The sequence below is a fragment of the Orussus abietinus genome, unplaced genomic scaffold (genome assembly GCF_000612105.2).
Source record: "Orussus abietinus isolate OABI.00-Male unplaced genomic scaffold, Oabi_2.0 scaffold61, whole genome shotgun sequence".
Taxonomy (NCBI): domain Eukaryota; kingdom Metazoa; phylum Arthropoda; class Insecta; order Hymenoptera; family Orussidae; genus Orussus; species Orussus abietinus.
The window spans coordinates 281,794-302,489 of record NW_019394279.1 but is presented as its reverse complement, the minus strand read 5'-3'; the positions used below and the strand labels follow the sequence as shown (position 1 = coordinate 302,489).

The window sequence follows — 20,696 nt, the reverse complement described above, 5'->3', positions numbered from 1 at the left end:
AAACACAAGAGACACTGTCCATGGCCTTAAGGATCGCAATTATGGGATTCACCAAAAAGCCGACTAAATCACCCCGAAAACAAAATAAAATCAAGCTGAACATCTCGTAACCCGCAATTACCTCGAGCACCCCCCTGACTGCATCCAGGCCCCAGGGGGGATGCAAAAACAAAATCAAAAACAAATAATAAAAAAAAAAACACCAACAAGTACCGAATAATTACCCCACATTCCATCTACCAGGAAACGCGAAAACGCCCATAAAAAAAAAGAAAAGAAAAGAAAAAAAAAAAGAAAGGCGAACAAAAGGCAAGAACCCTTATCGGTATAACGTCCGGCGAGCAAAACCACACACCTGTCCTCGTCCGGAACACGCGCGAAGGCGGACGGAAGTATAATAGAAAGGTGAGAAAAAAAAGAAGCAAGAGGGCGGGAGTACCGAGGATCGCGTCCATCAGCGTCCGGATCATGCCGAGGGGCCGCGGGTCCCCTCGTCCCGAGGGAGCCGGGCCTTACCTTAAGGCTCTCTTTTTTCGGTCGCGATCGCCGGGTGCGTTCCTCGTTGCCGAGCAAGCGGACCGGCCACGGCTAACTGGCCGCGAGTATGGGCGAGCGGCCGCTACTGCCCGGGGGACGACGGGGAAAAATCGCCGCGACGCTCGGCGACGCCTCGAATCGGCGAGTGGCGTCGTCCCCGGATGACCGGACGCCGGTTCAGGGGTCGCGAGGTGAATCGCCGGTTTTCTTTATACGCGTATCGCGAAGCAGAGTCCGTTTCGCCGCCACCGATTTTAGTCCTTCGCGCTCGAGGTTTCTTTCGCCTGGACGACCTAGCAACTTTAGACGATTTTCCACACACTTGGCGAATCTCAACCAGTTAAATTTAAAATGCTTTAACATACAAATTAACGTACTAAACTTGTTATCTCTTAATATCTCATGTATCCATACATGTGAAAGAAGAGAATTTTTTAAACATTAAGGACTGTATCGTTGCTCTGCGTGGTATTTTGTAAAACAATCGCCGAGATGCATCCTCCGCTCGTCAGGGCAATTGTTGCAGTGATATATGTTGTTTGATGTTCTTCGCTGGAATACCGGTTAACACTTTACCGAACGGCGAATTTCGAAGTAAAGGGCGATCACGGGTATCGCAAAACCGATTAACTCTTTAACTTGTGCGCTCGAGTTAATTCGAGCGCGCTAAACAGGCCAAACTGTGCACATTCGAGATAATTCGAGCGGCGTTGTATATTATGTTAGTATAATTTTTCACACTCGAATATAATCGAGAATTTCATTTTTTTGCCAAGACAATGTTCTAGTGCTTTTTACATAAAATAAAATTTATTTTTTTTTACCGGTTTTTTTTTTTAAACTGTGCGTTAAGGGGTTAATAGGCTTCCGGTCAGTAAAGTGTTAAGGACTACTCGGTTAAAGGGATGTGAAAGTGGCAGCTTAAGAGTCAATCGTTCATGAAACTTTTTTACGAATTGAGTGTACCAATTCGTTCTCGCTTAAATTCCACCACGTGAATAAAGAGGACATAAGGTAGGTCCTCGCGAAATTTCATTTGTTATTAAAATTGTTGAAAATGGCTATAAACAAATTATGTTAAAATTGAAATTCCATGGGTTTCAGAACCTTCCTTATAGCCTCCATATTCCCATTGTTAAGTTTGAGCCGATGCGATACACTCGGTTCGGAGAAAAGCTTAATAAACGATACCTCTTTCACGCCACTTTCACATCACCTTAAGGACTACTCTGCCGTCTTCTGTTATTCAAGGATCAGTATACACTTTTTCGAATTAACGATGAAAAATTGGTGGAAATTCTTTCCTAATTCGAGAGCCAGGATTTTCATTAACCAATTAAGAACACGAGATACGTTTATCCGTCCTCAATTGCCGATCCCATACGATTAAAAGCCTTTCGGCATTATCTCCTAAATCAAGGAGGAGAATTTCTGCTGACAAGATAATGATAAAAGAGAAGAGAGACGTTAGTTCAAGCCGGTTCGCTGACCCGGACGATTAAAAGACCGGCGATATTGCCAGAAGGAAAAATCGTGCACCGCACGCGTTGGTCGCGTGACGGATGGCCTGTTAAATTGTCGACTTGCGGAATTATCATTAGCGCATTAGTACCGATTATGCGTATCTATAAAAACAAAGGGAAAACTGACAGCGAAACGATCCGAGTAGAGATCATAATGGAAGAAAAGTGGAATTAATATTTCCACGACGAATAACTCTAAAATGATTCTGAAATACTTTTTTTTTTTTCTTTATAAATGATAATTCTAAGCGCGAACTAAAGAAAACGGAAGTTACACGAATCATTTAAAGTCGTAAGGCAGAATGAAAATTACTTTCCTCCGCTTGAATGGAAAATTAATATGCTATTCGTAAGAATAAATAAGGACGCAGGAAGGAATCCGTCTAACCGTTCTTGATTCCAAGATGACGAACGGTGGCACCTCCAAACTTGCACATTTCGGTTAATTTCGACAAGTTGTCATTCTGGTGTATCACTTTTAGCACTCCTTGCTTGGAAAATTTTGCTCCAGCTCCTTTTGCGTACATGATAACTGATCGGAATTCGATACGGTTATGAGAATCATTGCGAGAGAAGCCAGAGGTAACCTCGTGGTGATTAGTTTACAAGTATGTAAACAAACGCGTACAGCCTCGTTAATTCGGCAGTCCTCGGCAATACCGAACTCGAATAACAGACCCTTACCCTCTAAATCCTGCTTCAACTGATTCGCAATATTGAAATCTTTGGTGTACAAATAATTTTCGAAATTAGCGAGCACACCTTGGAATTAATCTTGTCATTCCCACAAGCGCAAAAAGGTGTTATATCAATCTGGCATTCGGAGCGTTGTTTAAAAATCTACTATTAAAGATCTATAACACGTATATAAAATACGCGGATAAGCGACTAAATTAGCAAACGTCTTACAAACGTTCCGAACGTAAGGAAATCGTTCGCAATCGTTCCTTATATACTTTTAATAAATGTACAAATAATCCATTAAAATACACATTGCTCCATGACCAAGGGACAAGCGCATCGAAAGCCTAACACACAGGCTCGACATTTCTCACAACACACATATGCAATATAGAAGAAAAAAAAACGGGCGTAATTAACGTTTATTTTTTACGCCTACACATGTCCACCATATTTACTTATATAAAACGTGCATTCCACTATTCTGAGTACTCTGGTTAACTAAATTCTCTCATAATCACGCGAGTGATTGAATGCACCGAAAATCGGAAGATTTCGGTGAGGTTGAATGAAATATCAAGTACTCGGCACGGTTTAGGGTACAAAGGAGTAATTGGGGAAGTTAATGAAGTAATGTCGAGGTATTGTTACAGAACTAACGACGCATGGACTGGCCGTGACTTTGACGTACAGGTCAGTGGTCATGATTCAGTAGTATTCCTTATTTACGAGGCTCTCCTCGCAGACGACATCCAATGAAACTTGCCCTCGTGGTGGTTAAAGCGACGAACCTACGTAATGCCATGGCGATTACGCAAGCATTTGCGTGCCTTTCGGGATTTCGATTGATAAGCGACATCGCCAGTTCCATATCAAATCGCGGAGCCTGTCATTGTGCGACATGCGACGATCGCCCGTAACCCATGGACGTAAGACATGTCAAACAGAATAAGGAGACATACGCCTCTGGTACGTTCCACAGAAAATGGTCCAAAAATGGGAACGGAAAAATTAAAGCGACCCAAGCGAAGTGAAATATTAAAAAATGCACATCACTGTATTAAATGGACCAATCGGTTTCGTTCATAGCTTAAAAAAACGCAGAAAAATCGCCCACTCTCGGTGGCCTTATTAAAGTTGACTTTACTCATTCAAGAGGTTAAACAAACGACATTCATTGTCCAATTTGACACGCCAGGCTGAACATCGTAGATAATGACGAGGTCTGAGTTTCGCGCCTCTATATATATATATATATATTTGGCGCGAAACTCTACCAAGTTTCTTAATACAAGGATTCCGGATTTTCCCTGACATAACAATGCTAGCGCTACAAGGGGCCTAACAAATGTCGAAATCCATATCCGGGACTGATATTAAAAAGAAAACATACAGTACCACGAGGCAAGCAAATGTTGCACTTCGGACCAGGGTCTTATTAATCATTCTGACGTCTCCGAAATTTCTTAACTTTCTCCGTAATCTGCGATAAATATTATCGACCGTATTTAACCGAGGGTGGAGAATTCTCCTTCATACAAATAGCATTATTTAATTTTCATTCCATACTTCCCACGCCATTACGACTTCAAAAAGGCCATTTTCTGCAATTAATCGAAAAAAGATAAATGTTCCCAAGTATTCGTATGCCGATGGTGTTATTTCTAGGGTTCATTTTTAACTTCAAATATTCTAAGGTACAATTGTAATTTCAGTAATTTCCCATATAAATTTTATTACCGACATCTTACGCATTGAAAAGCCTGAACGATTAGGTCCAATACATCTGCATTTCTTCATTGAAATCAGTCTTCCACGTCTTTTCCGTTTTCTTGTTTTGATTCCGATTTCGTAGGGATCTATATAGTTTAATCTGTACAGTGTATCAATACATCACTGACCGCAGCGAATCCGACAGTGGCGGATAAAAAAATCAAGGTCTGCGCATGCCCTTGAAGATCCGCCGATTGCGTAGCTTTCGGCCTTTTCTGTGGCCTAAACCGCAGGTTGCTCGTTAAAGGAACACTCACACATGTGGGGTGAATATCAAGGCCATCGCGACTACCGCGCCACCCATTCGTGAGTTGAAGATCGCGTGGTTGGTATTATTTAATAACCGTGCGAATCCCGTCCACCAATGGCAGCGTATTTTCCCGGAGCACGTGTTCGCATTGTTGATAACTCTATCGGTAAGGTCGAAGATCTTTGTACGCGCCTTCACGCATTAAGACATTTTTCGCATCTCCAGAAGGTAGACGTATCGAGCAAAAAAAAATCCCTGGACCTACACTTACCCCCAAAAATATAAAATTATGTTACGTTATCGATATCACGAGAGACTACTGTTCAAGAGTAATGGGGAGAAGTTACGTTCGTTATATTTTCATTTGACTCTAAAATAATTAAGCTCTTTAATCGATATCACGATATTCAATCGTTAGAATAGTGGGAGGATGTATGATATTTATTATACAGAGTGTTTCAAAAAGATCAACCAAGATTTCAATACACTTTTCACTGCAAATCGTATCCACCCATTTGCAACAATCTGTACTTTCATTCGACTCCAAAACGCGGCTTGGGTTTTAGATCAGTTTCTTTTTCTTGTCTTTCAATCTAGAGTTTTCACGTGATGTTTTTGCATATTTGTTAATATAAATAAAAAATTTTGGTCAAGCGCACGCCTCGGGTCATTGTGTTGCGGTTTTTCTTTTGTAATCATTAGTACATGTATGTTGTCGTTTGTCCCGGTGAAAGTTGAACTCGATTGGATTAAAAGTTGTTCATTAGTGGTTCATTAGCTTGAGTTCATTAGCTTGAAAGAAAGCCGGATTAAGCACGTGTCTTAAGAGGGGCGTCGTCCTGATAAGTATGTTGTATTACACGCAAAAAAAAAAACGATATACTTTGTAATTATTCCTTAAAATCTGTATTCTTTCGTGTTTTTATGGTCTTCGTCCAGGGGTTGATGACATATTAATTACAGCTCCCACGCAACACATGCACCCCGACATTACTAAGAAATAATTAGTACGTGCTCCACTGGATGCAATGTTAGAATTCCTCACATTAAATTTAATCCACTTATTCTTTAAACGATTCACTCTCCACCCCGTGCGATTATTAACCCTTTGAGGACCCTGAAGTTCAGCGTCATCTCGATATTAAAAAGAAATTATAATTTCTTACGGCATCGTACCTTCTTATCACATGTACTCTCTAATCTCAGCACATCTATGATAACAGTGACATCAAAGAGTAACATCAACTTACCACAGAAATTCTGTCCTCTACGTACAGGTACAGAGAGAAATCTTAATATAATCATATAAATTGAAAATGAAAAAGTTATGTTAGAAAATATATTTCGATGATACCCAAAAATGTCTTATCTTATATGATATGAGATCGGTGTATGTATTTATAATATAATGCCTTAGATAGTATGGAGTGCAATGATTAGAATACCAAAAAATGTTTATATACGTCTTAACTAATCAGGGAATTATGGTGAGTTTCCTATTTCTTTAGGTAATTATCCAAATTACCTAGTTATTTCTGGAACAACCTAGGAATATTAGCTGGGAATTGAAAGGGTTTTTTTTTTTTTTAATTACGTTCTTTCAACATAACTTTACACCGGGTCATCGTTTCAAACTGCTTTCTGTGGACTAGTCTTAAACGTGTTCATTTATGTGTTACATGTTCGTTTGCGTGTTACGCATTCGTTTGTGCGTGAATATGTTACTACCGGAAGCACGGTACGAGCCACGACGCCACAGGGTTGTATTTAGGAAACCGAGGCCACTTCCTCCCATTAAAAACATTTTTTTACCACTTATTATAATATACGTTCCTGACGACAGACAGCCATGCACGATATTTCGCACAAAACGAGTAAACAACGTTGATATCACGCATTAGGTAGCATCGATAAGCACTATATTTCCAGTAAAACGTTATAAACAAGCTGTATCTGCCGTTATTAAAAAACGACCGACCACTCCATTGGGCAAGGTCCATTTCGAGAAAAATTTCCCGTCGATTACCTTCATTCTCGGTAACTGCAAAACATTACCCCTCTTTAAAGGGTTTCATTGTAATTATTTTTTATTCAGTGTATAAATAGAAGCGAGTTCCCTTTAGTATTCTCATACCCAAAAATCGATGAATTCATAACAAGGACCATTTTTTTAAGAGCAAATCCTTCCGTATCTCGTTCTAAAAAAAATGCTACTCTTTCTCGCATTCAACAATACTCAACATTGAAGACTGACGTTAAGGACAAAAAATAAATTTTACCATTCGTCTACAAGTGCGGCTCCATATTTTGATAACCCATTTGATTAAAATTCTCTCTTTTATACATTTCAAAAGAGGAGGAACCTTCAGTTAAAATCCATTATTTGTTGAAGAAATATTTTAGACGTGAATTTGAATGCGGTTCACCAAGCGTATGGCTGTTGATACTAAACATACCGATTCTATTTTCGATACTTTATAATCCCTGCGAGTCGCCGTAAAAATAAATAATAAAAAAATAAAATAAAAAAACAGAAGAATGGAATAATTTTATTTTAGGGTCGGGCCCCAAAGTGGTACGTCGTACTTCGGCCCTGGACTCCGGGCTCCACGTTTATTCACGGTGCAATCAACGTATAGTAGCTGAATTCTGAATGAACGCCTTGATTTGTGTCTGATTCGAACAGGAGCGCTCTCGTAGGGCGATCGCTTCGACTGAAAGGAATTTAACGATGTTTGGCACGAGTTGGGTCCCGTCCTGTCTCGAGGCACGGCAAACTAGCGAATTAACGCTACTAAAAGCAAACGATAGACAATGTAGTGGATTCCCGCGTGCCTTCGGCGAGCTAGAGGCCGAATCGCTCTGAGCGATAGCGCGACGAATGCAACTATGACACTATTACAGTACGGAGTACTAAGAGCGATCACATGAGGGGCAAATTCATCAATGGTTTATAAAGAATCATTTGATACGTCGAGAATTGGGAATTGAATATTACGGTTTATTTTCAAAGCTTCATTTGTACTCAATTGAGATGAGAAACGGCCTTTGTAGTAATTTTCCGTGAATTAAAAATTTTTGCCAATTTCGTCGATACTTTATAACCAATACACGCCCTTGCTTTCAAGTGCACGGCAAACATTTGTCTGGTGTTAACTAATATTTTAATCGTTTTCCGCACTTCCGGCGGGCTAGATTGGAGAAAGAAAATAAGCGTGAGAAATGTAAGCACCGAATAAAGGAAAGATTCCCAGAAAGTGGGTATCATTCGATCTCAATCGACCAGTGAAATTGAAAAATAATAGGAGTCAGTAGCGGTTAAAATCGTATATCTTTCATTTAATCGTATCAAACAGCAGTGCCGGGCATTGGAAAAAATTTAATCGCATAAATATTCCCCCACTTTATTGCAAATGTTTCCACGGGCACTCCGCTTTAATTCCAGATTTCCGAGGGTCTTTTGTCAGTCGTAGGGAAGACGTAAACGATTGAAAACTCCTGTATGAGGGCTTAGAGACGCCTAATTCAATTTAGACTCCTTAGACCTCGTGCACAAGGTTTCAGGAGTTCATTCGTATTTCCGGTATGTTAATTACGAGGATAAACGTGAGTAGTTACGAGAGCGCTCTTAAATGCGACCGACTGCAATAGAAAATATTGAAGCGAAAGATCTCGCTAATTCTTAACCTTTATAGATTTTCACGAGTAGCAATCGAAAGAATCGGGCGGCACGCTGATTGGCTGTCTGCCGAGTCAGGCGACTCGTTCGCGTCGCTGATTGGTCGACGCGGGGCGTGTGGTGTTTCCAAGGAGCGCGCGTCATCATCGACGTTGAACCGCGACCGCTGGGACGTTTCGCCGTGGATTATGACATAAAAGCGGAGAAATGATGGCCGGGCCTCGCGGTCCCGACTTAGCCGCCTCGAGAATGCGTCGGGGCTCGCGCGAATAACGGGGACACTTACCGGTGACGAATCTTGCGCGGCGGCGCCGCCGCCGCACGTTCCTCTGCGAGGTTAGGTTCACCTTTCTCCTCGTCTCCTGTCATTCGAGTGCCTTGTGGTTAAGCACTCTCGAAATAAACCTCCAAGCTCTGGCAGCTGCCGCGCCGATCGAAGGGCTTGACCTGTCCTTCCCGATAACGAGCTAGCCGGTCGCGTTCGCCATTAACGGGCGATTTTTGCTCCTGTTGACGCGAGCCTCTTCTCCACTCTGGAGTACGTCGCCGTTTATTTACCGATTCCCTTCTAGGCATCTTTCGCGCCCCTGATTGGCCTTTCCGCCGCGAAGGTAAGCTGCCTTACCGACGGGGCGGGAAGGTTTGAGATTGGGGCGTTCTCCGCGAGAGGGCACTGCCGCGCGGGTTCGGATCTCTCGGTCGCAAGGTAGTCCGATGGTGTACCCTTGTCAGGCCTACTGGGAGACCGTGCTGTCTCTCTTGCTCTCTTCCGTTCCATTTTTTCTCTTATGTGCGTGACGGAGAAGCTTCGAGGCGGAAGAAACACGAGTCTCTCGATTACCCCCTGACCTCACCCCTGTACTCGAATGATTACCCGACCACGTTCTTATTGATCTCGACCAAGGGAACTGTCATGGCGGCAGTCTACGAAACAAAAATTTTGAATTCGTGTTCTAGTAGTATTTTCTAAAATACTGTTATTCCTTCGTTGTTCTTATTCGGGATAAGGTAGGCTCGCCAAATATTGTGTTGTCAAGATTTATTATTTTACTATGTCATGCATGATATAGAGGAAGAATTGACTGGTTAAGGGGGATGGTAATATTAAGAACATAGCAACAATTGGCGTATCCATGTTAAGTTGAAATATATAAAGAAATGCCACGAATTTTGTTTATGATAGGAAGGATCCTTTTTCCTTTACGAGCTGTGTATACCTTATTTGTACTTAATGTTTCTCTTACCAATTTGTAATTCATTAAAATAATCTGATTTTTCACCAACTTTCAATTTTTTGTTCTATTCAACCAACTATACAATTATGGAATAAGAGAATTCCTTAATTGCACTCAAATTTGATTATCAATCGAGATACATGGCATGATTTGTAGATATATATTTCTATCGAGCCGAAATAACGACGAGATTGTGGATTTACATTTGCCATTTGTTATCTGCACTGAACAGATCTTCGATAACGATCAACGATTTCGATTACAGATTATAATGAGTGGCAATAAAAGTAGCAGAGATAAAGACACGCGTAGAGATATATCCCATGAAGAACCAAATGATGATTTCGTGTTAGAAGGAAGCATATTGGCCGATGCGGTGTCTAGGGTAATAATTACTACTTTACGTAAATAACATGACGTAAATGAAAAATGATGTTAACGAGGGCAGAATTCAAGTTCATGTCATAAAGCTCAACGGTTTTGTTTAAGAGAAAATAGTTACGTCATTTTTTGACTGCGCTTTTTGGCGCTACGTCATATTTTATCACGGCATTTTACTTTTTTCAGATATTAACTTATTTTCTGGAGCCACAAATAGCACCGAAATTTACCAAGACTATAAAACACTTTCTTCTTGACATAAGGCTGAGAAAAGAACAGAATTCTTATTCCATTCAAGTAACAAACCGTGGACCGACGAATATTGATATTCAGAACCTTTTAAGATTTACTTTCGATGACATTATTTCTGCAGGATTAATTTCTGGGAACTTAATCGTTGCAGATGTATTTAGCAGGGGTGGGGCTGGCCAGCAAGAAATAATTCACGAAGCAAAGCTTGCACAAAAGACAATACTAATTCATGACAATGTCTCCGTTAAAAAAGTACCCAAGTTTCCATACCTGAAGGAATATTTGGCGATTAAGTTAAAGGTGATATACGAACAATGACGTTCATCTGTTTCTCTTGCTTACTTTTTTCTAATACCCGATATGGGAAATAAGTACAATGTTAAAAGAATCTCATTACGTGTTCACAGTGCAAATTACTTTCCACCGATTTAACGACGTTTAAAGAATCGCTGATTCAAGAAATTGTCCTGCTACAAACAACTCACACCAACGTGAAATTTATGTTCTATCTCGATGACGAGATACTTTACAATAATTACATCAAGCTGGACGACGATTATAAAAACTGTAAATTGTTGAGTTCGGCCCTCGTCGCGGTCATACAGCAAAGCGTAAACACTACGTTTAGAGATAATTGTCTGAGGTTATTGCAAGTCGCCAATTCTTACAGCGCTCAAGAAGCGATTATGAGTAGAATATTACCAATGATTCACGGGAATTATACGTTTGTTGAAGAAAGTTCCCCGATTACTGAAAACGAAAATACCCCAGGAACGTCCAGTGGTGAGCATTAATCTCAAAAAACGGTTTCGCACGATATCAAGTACAATGCTAGCCCGCAAAACATCCTTCTAAACAATAACTCAACGTTGCCCCTCGTAACTCGGATTCACACATACGTACAAATTTTCAGAATACCGCAGAAAACAATGTTAAAGATGAAAATGGTGTACCAAAGTTCACAATAACAGGTAAATAAATATATTTTCAATATCCGAAACATATACTCATTGCGCAATAATATACATAATTTCCAATGATTCGACCAAAACCTTAAGGTGAAGTGAAACACGTCGAAGAACTTGATCGACGTCGATAAATAAGATTTTTCAAAATGCCTACGTTCGTTTTTATATTAACAGCTGTATCTAATTAGATTGGGTATTGTACCAAATGGCATACTCCACCTGTCGTTTTCATACAATAATTATAAAGAAATCGAAGTAAAACTCCAGAAATCCTCTGGATTTATGCTTTCTCGGGCCCTAATTGACTGCAGAGGGACCCCCTGCGCCATTTGTGATTTCCAGGTCAATTAAATTTTCACTCCCAGACGTCGTACTATCATCGTTTTAGCATAGAAGCGCATACAACACTTTTTTGCCCTTATCCCGTTCAAATGCGAGTTTATCGACTACCAGAGTGTTCTAAATTGTCGTAAAATTGTCCTGACCCTTTCGGTTCTCATATCGGAGCCTTCGTTAATTGTATATCGATCGAAATATGAGAGCTCGACGCCATTTTGGTTCTGGTCTGGGCTGAGTTAAAAAATGTTTTCCAAAAATCCAAATATGGAATGTGTCAGGACAATTCTTATATGATCAGGAGTGATGTGTCAAAGTTTCGGATAGTTTGGTCTGATATCCTTAAAAAAAAGTGTTGTGTTCGAATCGACTGATTTGAAGAGGGTTTCACTTCACCTTAATGGTTTGTCTCGTGCGGAATGAAAAATCTTGTTTCGTCCGCAGCGTACGCAAAGTCGCGTTCAAATTTTCCCGCGCAGCTGCGCAGTAGCGGCAGTAGGCGGCGGGCCGTCGTGCGCAGTGGTCGATGCGCGGCGTCCCCGGGCCGCTCGGTTTTTTCCCCGTCAGTCGCGCAACCGAAACAGGTCAGGTTGGGCAGGTCGTCTGACAGCGCATCTCGCTCGCGGCGTCGCTGGTGGCCGCTGCGCGCTCCCGAGTACGAGGGTACTCACCCGGCGCGATTCTCGCGCGTCCCGCGGGCGAAGGTGTCGGAGACGCGAGTGGCGGCGCGATGCGCGGCGAGACCTCGCGACGCCGAGGGGCCGCCCATCCGAGGTCGCGGGAGTTTCGGTAAGGACGAGCCCGGAAGACGTCTCCAGGACGTTCCCGGCAAATGTGCGGCCCTCGCCCGACTCGGCCGGCCAGTCGTTCTCAACCGGGGAGCGGCGATCGCAGACAAGTAGGTAACCTCTAACGCGTTGCTTATCCACACCTCGCGAGCATTCGCATCTACGAGTCGTTACGTTATCCCAGGTTATCCCATGTTATTCTAGGGGTGCAGCCGATGCGCGCCGAATTGATAACTCGGTCAGGACGACCGGGTCGCTTCGGCACGCACGGGTCACGGCTCTCTCCGCGCTCTTTTCCTGCAACGACGTCCTTATTTGCCCTGGCGAATGCGAAACACGAGCCGAATAAAAATAAGGTGTCGCGCTTCCGGCGGCCGAGCGCGCGCCCAGGTGTGTTTTGCATGGCTAGACGCGGTGCGCACTGCCCCCCGAGAGGTCGCCGCGGACCTGGCCACGGTAATCGTAATGGCGGAGCCGGAGATAAGGATGCGCCCTGCCGTAACGATGTCGCAAGTCGGACCTATCGGCGTAGACGTGACGCAATTACGATTAATTACGGTCTGGGGCGCACCGACCTCCGGAGATCGGATTTTTCATTAGGAGCGCCGCCGGAAGTCGGGATTTATTCATATCGATCCGACCCGATCGACTGGATCTAATCGGCCGACCGCGCGCGGCAAACCTGCGATTTGTTAATTGGAGGAAAGTTGCGAGGGTAACGAACTTAACGAGCCAGTCCGTTAAGGTGACCCCACCTGCATTCGCTTCTCCTACGTCAAACCGATATTGTTGTACGCGAGATTAACATACAATCGAGGGAGGCTGAGTGGCCTTGAATCTTAATAATAAATGCCACCGATGTGGCACGCGGTTATGAAAGGATACCTTTCAGTGATGGGACACTTGTCATGTGCTGTTACTCGAGAATAGTTGCGGTAACAACTGGATTAGGATGAATGTTTCCTGGGTAATCGTTGTATCATGTGGTACCGGGAGAAAGAGTTACTCTTTCTGGAGAGAAGTGAAATTCTTCGATCGAATCGATCTTTATTGACTGCGGTTGACAAAATAAAATCGAATGAAATTAAGGCGGATTATTAACGACACTCAATTTTCTTAAATTCAACTTCACCAAATCTGATTCGTTAACGTTCTAGGTTCTGGGCATAAACGTGTTAGAAAGTTAATTCACCTCGAAGGATTGAAATACTCGGAATGGATTAATAATATTCTTGAACAAACTGGAAATTAATGGAAAATTATCGGTATGTTGGGTGCTTTTTCTTTCCAACGTCCAATGGTTACCGGTGAACTCGTTCTTGTATCAGCTTGAAAGAATCTTTATTCGGGATTAATAATTTTTTATATCAAGTACTAGGTGATTTGAGTTCGACACGACATTCCATTCAAAATGTGATACAACTTTCAGTAACGCTTTCGATATGTCAGACCAATTATGCGCGTGAAATTCTTCTCGCAAGATCACTTCCATTTCATATCAACTTGCCGCCATTTGGGCTGCAACAACGATGATTATTACAAAATGAATTTTTCCGGAGCCAAGAAATTTCTTCAAGAAGAAACGTTTATGCTGTCGCGAGTATATTCTTCACTCGGTGTTTCTGTAACTAGGCCCCGTGTAATGATAATCTTTAACGCATATCTTAACGATCGTCAGTTAATACTATTTATTGGTACACCATAATTTAACGGTGGAACCGTTGAAACGAATTCCTGTACGTTCGCGCAAAGAAAGATATAAAACGACGTGAATGGAACTTTCTCTGTAATGTTCTTTTTTTTTTACCAATCTTTACGATTACAATACAGCAGGATCGAACGAGAGGGTACAATTGTAATAGCGTAATGCCGGGTCCATAAAATCTTGGGAAATATATTGCAAATTTCACGTTTAGACGGATTTAGCGATAAATCCGCGCAATTGGCCGTAAAACACGCGTGCCCGTTTCACCGGGGGAAAAAAAAAAGTATTCCTTTTATTAGGATTTTATTGGCACCGATTGGCCACAATGGGCCTTTTTAGTATTTGCGAATCGCCCGAAGGCGGCTCTTGAATTGGCCCGACTGTTTCGAGATGATTTCTCGGAGAACTCGGTTGAAAAACGGCATGATCCCGTGCATCCAACAACCATCGAATTTAATTCGGGTACATTTTGCATTTCCTACGTCACATTTTGCCTCTCGGCTTCATTTTAGATGAGCACCGAGCTCCCGCGTTCAAATCGACTCCCTCGAATGTTTTCATCTTCGAGTTTTTTGGCCTCCGGAAAAAGAAGAAGCAGGATTATTTAAGCCACTCTGCCACCGAGAAACCCGGCTTTAAAACTTGCGCCAGGACTAGGAGAGGAAATAAACTTCCCCTCCGTGTTTGAACCCGTCCTTAATTTATGCACGAAGCACCCACCACGCGTGCATTTCAATGCTCGAGTCCGCTAGTAACGCTTCGCGTTTTTCATACTTCTTATTACAAAACGCGACTGTGACAGTTGCGCTTTTAATTTTCGGCGCTTCTCGGCTCGACAGGGAATAAAGCATTTGCACAACTTCGTCGTTGAAATGGGTGGCATAAAACTTCAAATGGCGCTCGGGAAGAGAACTTCCCCTCGATAACTTAAATCCACCCTTAATTTATGTACGAGGCACCCCATTTCAATGTCCCGATAGTGGGCGATGTTCCTAAGGCTTTTTATTACGAAATATCCCCGGACTCTTTATTGTAAGAAATATGGATCTTTTATTTTCATAATTTTTCGAGCCGAGGAGGGATGCGTAATGCACGGCTCGTCAAAAACTATTCCCAAGACCTGAAAACAACTTATATTATATCCATAAAAATCAGAGGCTATAACATATAAATATAAATTATTTAGGATAATATAAGGAGATAGTGATTCATTTTTAGTTAAAAAAAAAAATACTTGTAAGTGCTGAGATACGGTCGTAGGTTCCTTTCATTATGCTAAAGATTATGTGATTATAGGTTTATGCACAACTTCGATTTCAGATATGCGCAATTATTTGCGAGGAGGGTATTATTTGTTGTACCACGTTGTAATCGGGAAAGAGTAGATTTAAAACTTCCATCGGAACCTGCAGCGGAAATAAACATCCCCTTCGTGTTTGAACTCGCCCTTAATGTGTACATCAAGTACTGAACATGCGTTCACTTCACTGTCGGCCGTGATAGCGGTGGTTTTATAGAATTTCTTTTTCTTTTCTTTTCTTTTTTTTAATTGCGAAACATATCCCCGGCGACACTTTCGTAATTTTCTTCGTTTCCAGCGCTTTTCCCTTCATTCTCCGCCACGCCTCGCCGTCTACGGGCTTTCGATTTCATTAATTACTGCGCACCACTTCGCAGGAAATTGCTATTTAAACGCGTGATATCCGTCCTTCGGTATAATCGGTACGTAGAGGACGTCGTCGACATTAATTTCTACGGGGACTTTCTATTAGAAATTTTGCGGGGGGAGAGAATAAAAAAAAATGTCCATAGAAAGTAATGAGGAACGTGAAGGGATTCCGCGGAACGAACGAGCGGTTGTTTTTTTTTTTCTTGTTTTTATTTACTTCGCGCGTTTAAATGTTCTCCGCGTCCGTCAATGAAATTTTCTCCATCGATCAGGACGCGTTACGGTGATTGAAGACAGACATTCATTTTCTGCCCACCGTGGAAAATCTGTCGTAACGTTTTTAGATTCCGTGTTAATGTTGGAGATATTTATTCATCATTTATTGAGTACAAGGCGTACGAGGAGGTAGAACGGTTAGGTTAGTTTGGGCAGATGTAGCTGAAATGTTTACATACCGAATTTCTGAAGTTCGGTCTTGCTCGATTCCACCCCGTGTCGAATAATAAGCGTGATAAAAGGTATCCCAAGATGGACCTACATTTCCATATTACCTTTGTCGCCAAGGTGAGGCGGCGTCCTCGCTTTCGACCAATTCAGAGGAGTGGTCCCAGTCGCAGCTGTATCGAACGAATTTTTATACGATTCAGGGTCATCGATCAGCACCGATAAAAAGGCAAAACTGAGTTCTTCGGGTCGTTCCGCGGCTCAGAGCATTTTTGCGAAATTTCTATCTCTTCATTTGTGCACCCCGAGTGCATGTCCTTACCGTTGTCTCCATTCGTTACGAAACGGTGCAGAGTATTTTATACATATAATATTTAAGTCCAAACGTGAATTACGTCCGACATATTCTTGCCTAAATTATTCCCTTGACTCGTAGACATTTCCTGGTTTCACTTTAGATTCCCTAAGGGTATCGCAATTCATTTTTTTTTTTTTTATATATATAAACCATTTAATCGGGCACTGTTTAGGCGAAATTTTTACTTTTTCGTCAACGCGATCGGGTTAATAAATAGACCTACGTTTGTACCGTCTCTTTATCCGCAGATCGCTAATACTTGTTTAATTTGACGTTTCCATTATACGTCCATTTCGATATTTCTTTTTCCCATTAAAATGTATCTCTTCGATGCGGTTGCATTAATCACCATTCTTGATTCCTCGTGCAGCCCCTCCTGTTAAGTAATGCCGAGAAGTACGGATGCATCTAAGTACAGATACCAGTTGCAATGATAATTACGTCTTACTTAAATTTCACCTCGATCGGTAGATATTCACTGCATTAGTTTCACTTTAGAATTCCAAAGGGCATCGCTGCTCGTCCTTTCCAAGCCATTTAATTAGACACTATTTAGGCGAAATTTCTACTTTCTCATCTGTCCCTGCCCCCACTACTCGTTATCTACGAGTCCCTCTCTTCCCCTCATTCCTTCTGAGCATCGCCGAGGCTTAAATATATCTCAGTATTGACTTCGGCTCCGTTGACGATATATCGTCACCGATATATCGTCCCATAATCCGCAGACGGCTCGTTTCATTTCGGATCTCCGAGAGCTGTTGGAGCTCACTTTTTAGTCAGAGGGATCGTGCCCGACATATTATGGCTTTCCTCGCGTTAAAAACGAGCGTAAGTACGTGCCCGCGCATCGCCGTGTGAACCGATGTCTCAATTGGTTCTTCAGAAAGCAATTACTCCGTGCTACAATTACGTAACCACGTTCAATGAGCCACGTGTACGAGGCTCGCGAGTGGGCGTCGTCGAATTACCGGGTGGACGGCTCGACGGATCGATTTTCTTTTTTTTTTTCTTTCTTTTTCTTTTTGTTGCGATTTTCCACCAAAAACCTTCGCCACATTTGGCGAACTGAAATCTTCCGCCCAGCCGTTCTGGATATTAATTCACCACTTTTTTCATCTGAGCGCGAAGTGTCGCCGAATGGAATCCACTTTTCCACCCGAGCCATTTCCGCCGAATTACCCTTCGCATCCGAACGAACGAAATTCCAGGAGGAAATGACTTTCTCGCGGGTACTTATCCATTGGAAAAGATGGGGATTGCATTATCTTCAATCGAGAGCAATTTCTCCCTCGGGGATGTTCCCTGTCTGGCTTCGGATATTTTACAGTCGGAGAAAAACTTTTCCTTCCCCGAAAAGTCAGTGAGGAAAAATCGCTGCGCGGGCTCCACATATGATGGAAGTGAATGTTCTAAGTTAAAATGAATTATTAGATGTTATTAATTATTCTTAACTCGCCGTTCACACGAAATGCTTCGGCCTGTGTTCATTATTCTGGGCATAATTATTCTTATTTCATATTTCTACCTTGTTCACTTTAAGTGTCAATTGACTAGGTGAATAACGTGCCAACGCTAACGAGAGCCTTTATACAAATTGTTTGATACTACCTCGTAAACATGAATATGAATAATAATGAACTGTAGTATAAAATGTATGCATATTGTATCGGTAACAAATACAATGATGAATGTAAATTGTAATCGACTGAAGTAAAAGAATTCGGATGAGATATCGATAATAACGAACGGTCTCATTTTAATACCAACTTCGGCCAAACCAGCACGGCCACTGATTGATTTCTTAGACAAGAAATTTAAATTAAACGCCAACGTAGGCATTTAGAAAAATCTTCTTTATCGACGTCGATCAAGTTCCTCGACGTGTTTCACTTCCCTTTAAGAGCCGGCACCGAATACTTAACGCCAAATACGTACTGCCCTGCCGTAAGATGTTTCTTCTCGAAAAGAGGAAAACTGTGCAAGCCCACCCGGTAGTGAGTCGGTTTAGCGAATCCCCGATCAATGTTTCAAGGTCCCCCTCATTTTGCAGCAACGTTTGATATCGCTATCGGCTTCCTCGGCTGCGACATTTGCTCGTCATCTCTCCGACGATGAGCTCGCGATGATGTATGCGCGCGGATGTGGCGGAGCTTTTTTATCCCGCGGATTTGTCGGGGTTTTATTTCGACGGCGAGCCCTCGAGTCGAGCACTCTTTGCCCGGGTTAAAAGAAAACGAGAGAGAAGAAGGAAAAAAAAATAGAAAGAAAAGAAAATGAGGAAAAAAAGGAAAGGGAAACAAGCAGAAAAAAAAAGAAGAGCGCACTGCTCGAATTCGGCTCAGGGACGCGTAGGCGGATGTACTCGTCTGCCGTGAAACCCGAAGCTACTTAACGAATCGATTAACGGAACCGCCGCTCCTCTCGATTGGGAATATTAAGTGTACAAGCTGACCAAAAAGGACTCTCTTGACCGCACGTATTGACCGGGTTAACATTATCGTCTCAATAGTTCTAGAAATTACGGACTCCGAGAAAAATCGGGTATACTTCCGTAAGAAATTTTAGTCGAAAAGAATTCCCATTAAGGTGAAGTGAAACCCCCTTCAAATCAGTCGATTCGAATACAAACACTTTCTTTTAAGGGTATTAGACCAAACTGGCCGAAACTTTGACGTATCACTCCTGATCATCTAAGAATTGTCCTGACACATTCAAAATTTGGATTTTTCAAACAAATTTTTTAACTCAGCCCAGACCAGAAACAAAATGCCGTCGAGCTCTCATATTTCGATCGATATACAATTATCGAAGGCTCTGATATGAGAAACGAAAGGGCCAGGACAATTTTACGACAATTTAGAACACTCTGGTAATCGATAAACTCGCATTTGAAGGAGATAAAGGCAAAAAAAGTGTTATATGCGCTTCTATGATATAACGATGGGAATACGAGGTCTCGGAGTAAAAATTTAATTGACCTGGAAATCACAGATGGCGCAGGGTGTCCCTCTGTAGTCAGAGTTAGGGCCCCAGAAAGCATGAAGCCAGAGAATTTCTGGAGTTTTACTTCGATTTCTTTATAATTATTGTACGAAAATGACAGGTGGAGTATGCCATTTGGTACAATACCCAATCTAATTCGATACAGCTGTCAATATAAAAACGAACGAAAGCAACGTAGGCATTTAGAAAAATCTTTATCGACGTCGATCAAGTTCCTCGACGTGTTTCGCTTCACCTTAAAAAATAATCTTGCGTGTCTGAGATGGATTTATTATAAAAGGAATTAAAAAAAAAATGTTCAATCACGTGGATACGTAAAACGAGAATTCATAAAGCAAGAACTGTAGGTATAGGTCAGAAATAGAAATTAATTAGCCTGCAACACTGGTCTCTTTGATTGGAAATGTTAACTGTACGTAGAAGTCTATCGAAAAGGATTCTTTTCGCCATGTGTCATTTCATAAGGAAGGGTATCGGGAGAGGCACTAAAATTTATCGCTTTGATCATAATCGAAAACGCCATTTTTTTATATATATTTTTTTTATTTAGAAAAACAGGTCTCCCGTTTCTCTAACAACATCCTTCAGAAAGATTTTTCTTTATGAAACTTCACTCGAAAAGAATTTATTTGCCAACGGATAGTTTTGCTCGTCCGTGTATTCGTGTATCAAGGCTTCAAAGAGTTTCATATATTGAGCTCGAGAAACAATGAAAGCAGAAAGAAGGACGGGAGTAGCGGCGAAACAAAGATATAACTCGGAAACGGGGCCGAACATGAGGTGCGTCAAGCTAGCACGGCAACATCCCAGTACACGATTTCTGAATGCAGAGGAATTATGTGCTAATTATGTGCTAATTTTGTGCTGAATTAATTAATTTTGTACCCCCACCATTTTTCCGAAATTTGAAATTTCAGTGTGGCCGTGCTAGCTTGACGTCAAGCCAGCACGTTCCCATCTCAAACAAGACAAAAAGTTAAAAACAAGTACACCAAATTCAAGGGCAAATTATGTGCTAATTTTGTGCTGTAATCGTTTTTTCTTTACACCGACCATTTTATCCAAAAACTCGATTTTCGTTCCGAGCGTGCTAGCTCGGCGTCAAGCCAGCACG

At 41.9% G+C, this 20,696-nt stretch overlaps 3 protein-coding genes across 10 annotated transcripts in view; 2 read left to right on the top strand and 1 right to left on the bottom strand.

Annotated features, from left to right (window-relative positions):
- Positions 1-8,927, bottom strand: part of LOC105699961 (acetyl-CoA carboxylase) — a 32,600-nt gene extending 23,673 nt beyond the window's left edge. Inside the window, exon 1 of one of the 6 annotated variants that reach the window (XM_012425430.2) lies at positions 8,730-8,927. In XM_012425430.2, coding sequence (XP_012280853.1) covers positions 8,730-8,812 — 83 coding nt within the window. In that variant the 5' untranslated portion in view covers positions 8,813-8,927. The other 5 variants (XM_012425428.2, XM_012425422.2, XM_012425425.2 and 2 more) reach the window with 5 other exon arrangements.
- A 449-nt stretch (positions 8,928-9,376) lies between these two features.
- LOC105699965 lies at positions 9,377-11,394 on the top strand. The gene is made up of 5 exons (XM_023434924.1): positions 9,377-9,451; positions 9,944-10,063; positions 10,246-10,611; positions 10,719-11,094; positions 11,225-11,394. Exons 2-5 carry the CDS (start codon positions 9,950-9,952, stop codon positions 11,245-11,247), a joined length of 879 nt encoding a protein of 292 aa, XP_023290692.1. The 5' UTR covers positions 9,377-9,451; positions 9,944-9,949; the 3' UTR covers positions 11,248-11,394.
- Positions 11,110-20,696, top strand: part of LOC105699962 (rho GTPase-activating protein 32) — a 37,497-nt gene continuing 27,910 nt past the window's right edge. Inside the window, exon 1 of one of the 3 annotated variants that reach the window (XM_012425432.1) lies at positions 11,110-11,282. The gene's annotated coding sequence lies outside the window, so the exon portion shown is untranslated. Of the gene's footprint in view, positions 11,283-11,957; positions 12,518-20,696 lie in introns of those variants that run through there. The other 2 variants (XM_012425431.1, XM_012425433.1) reach the window with 2 other exon arrangements.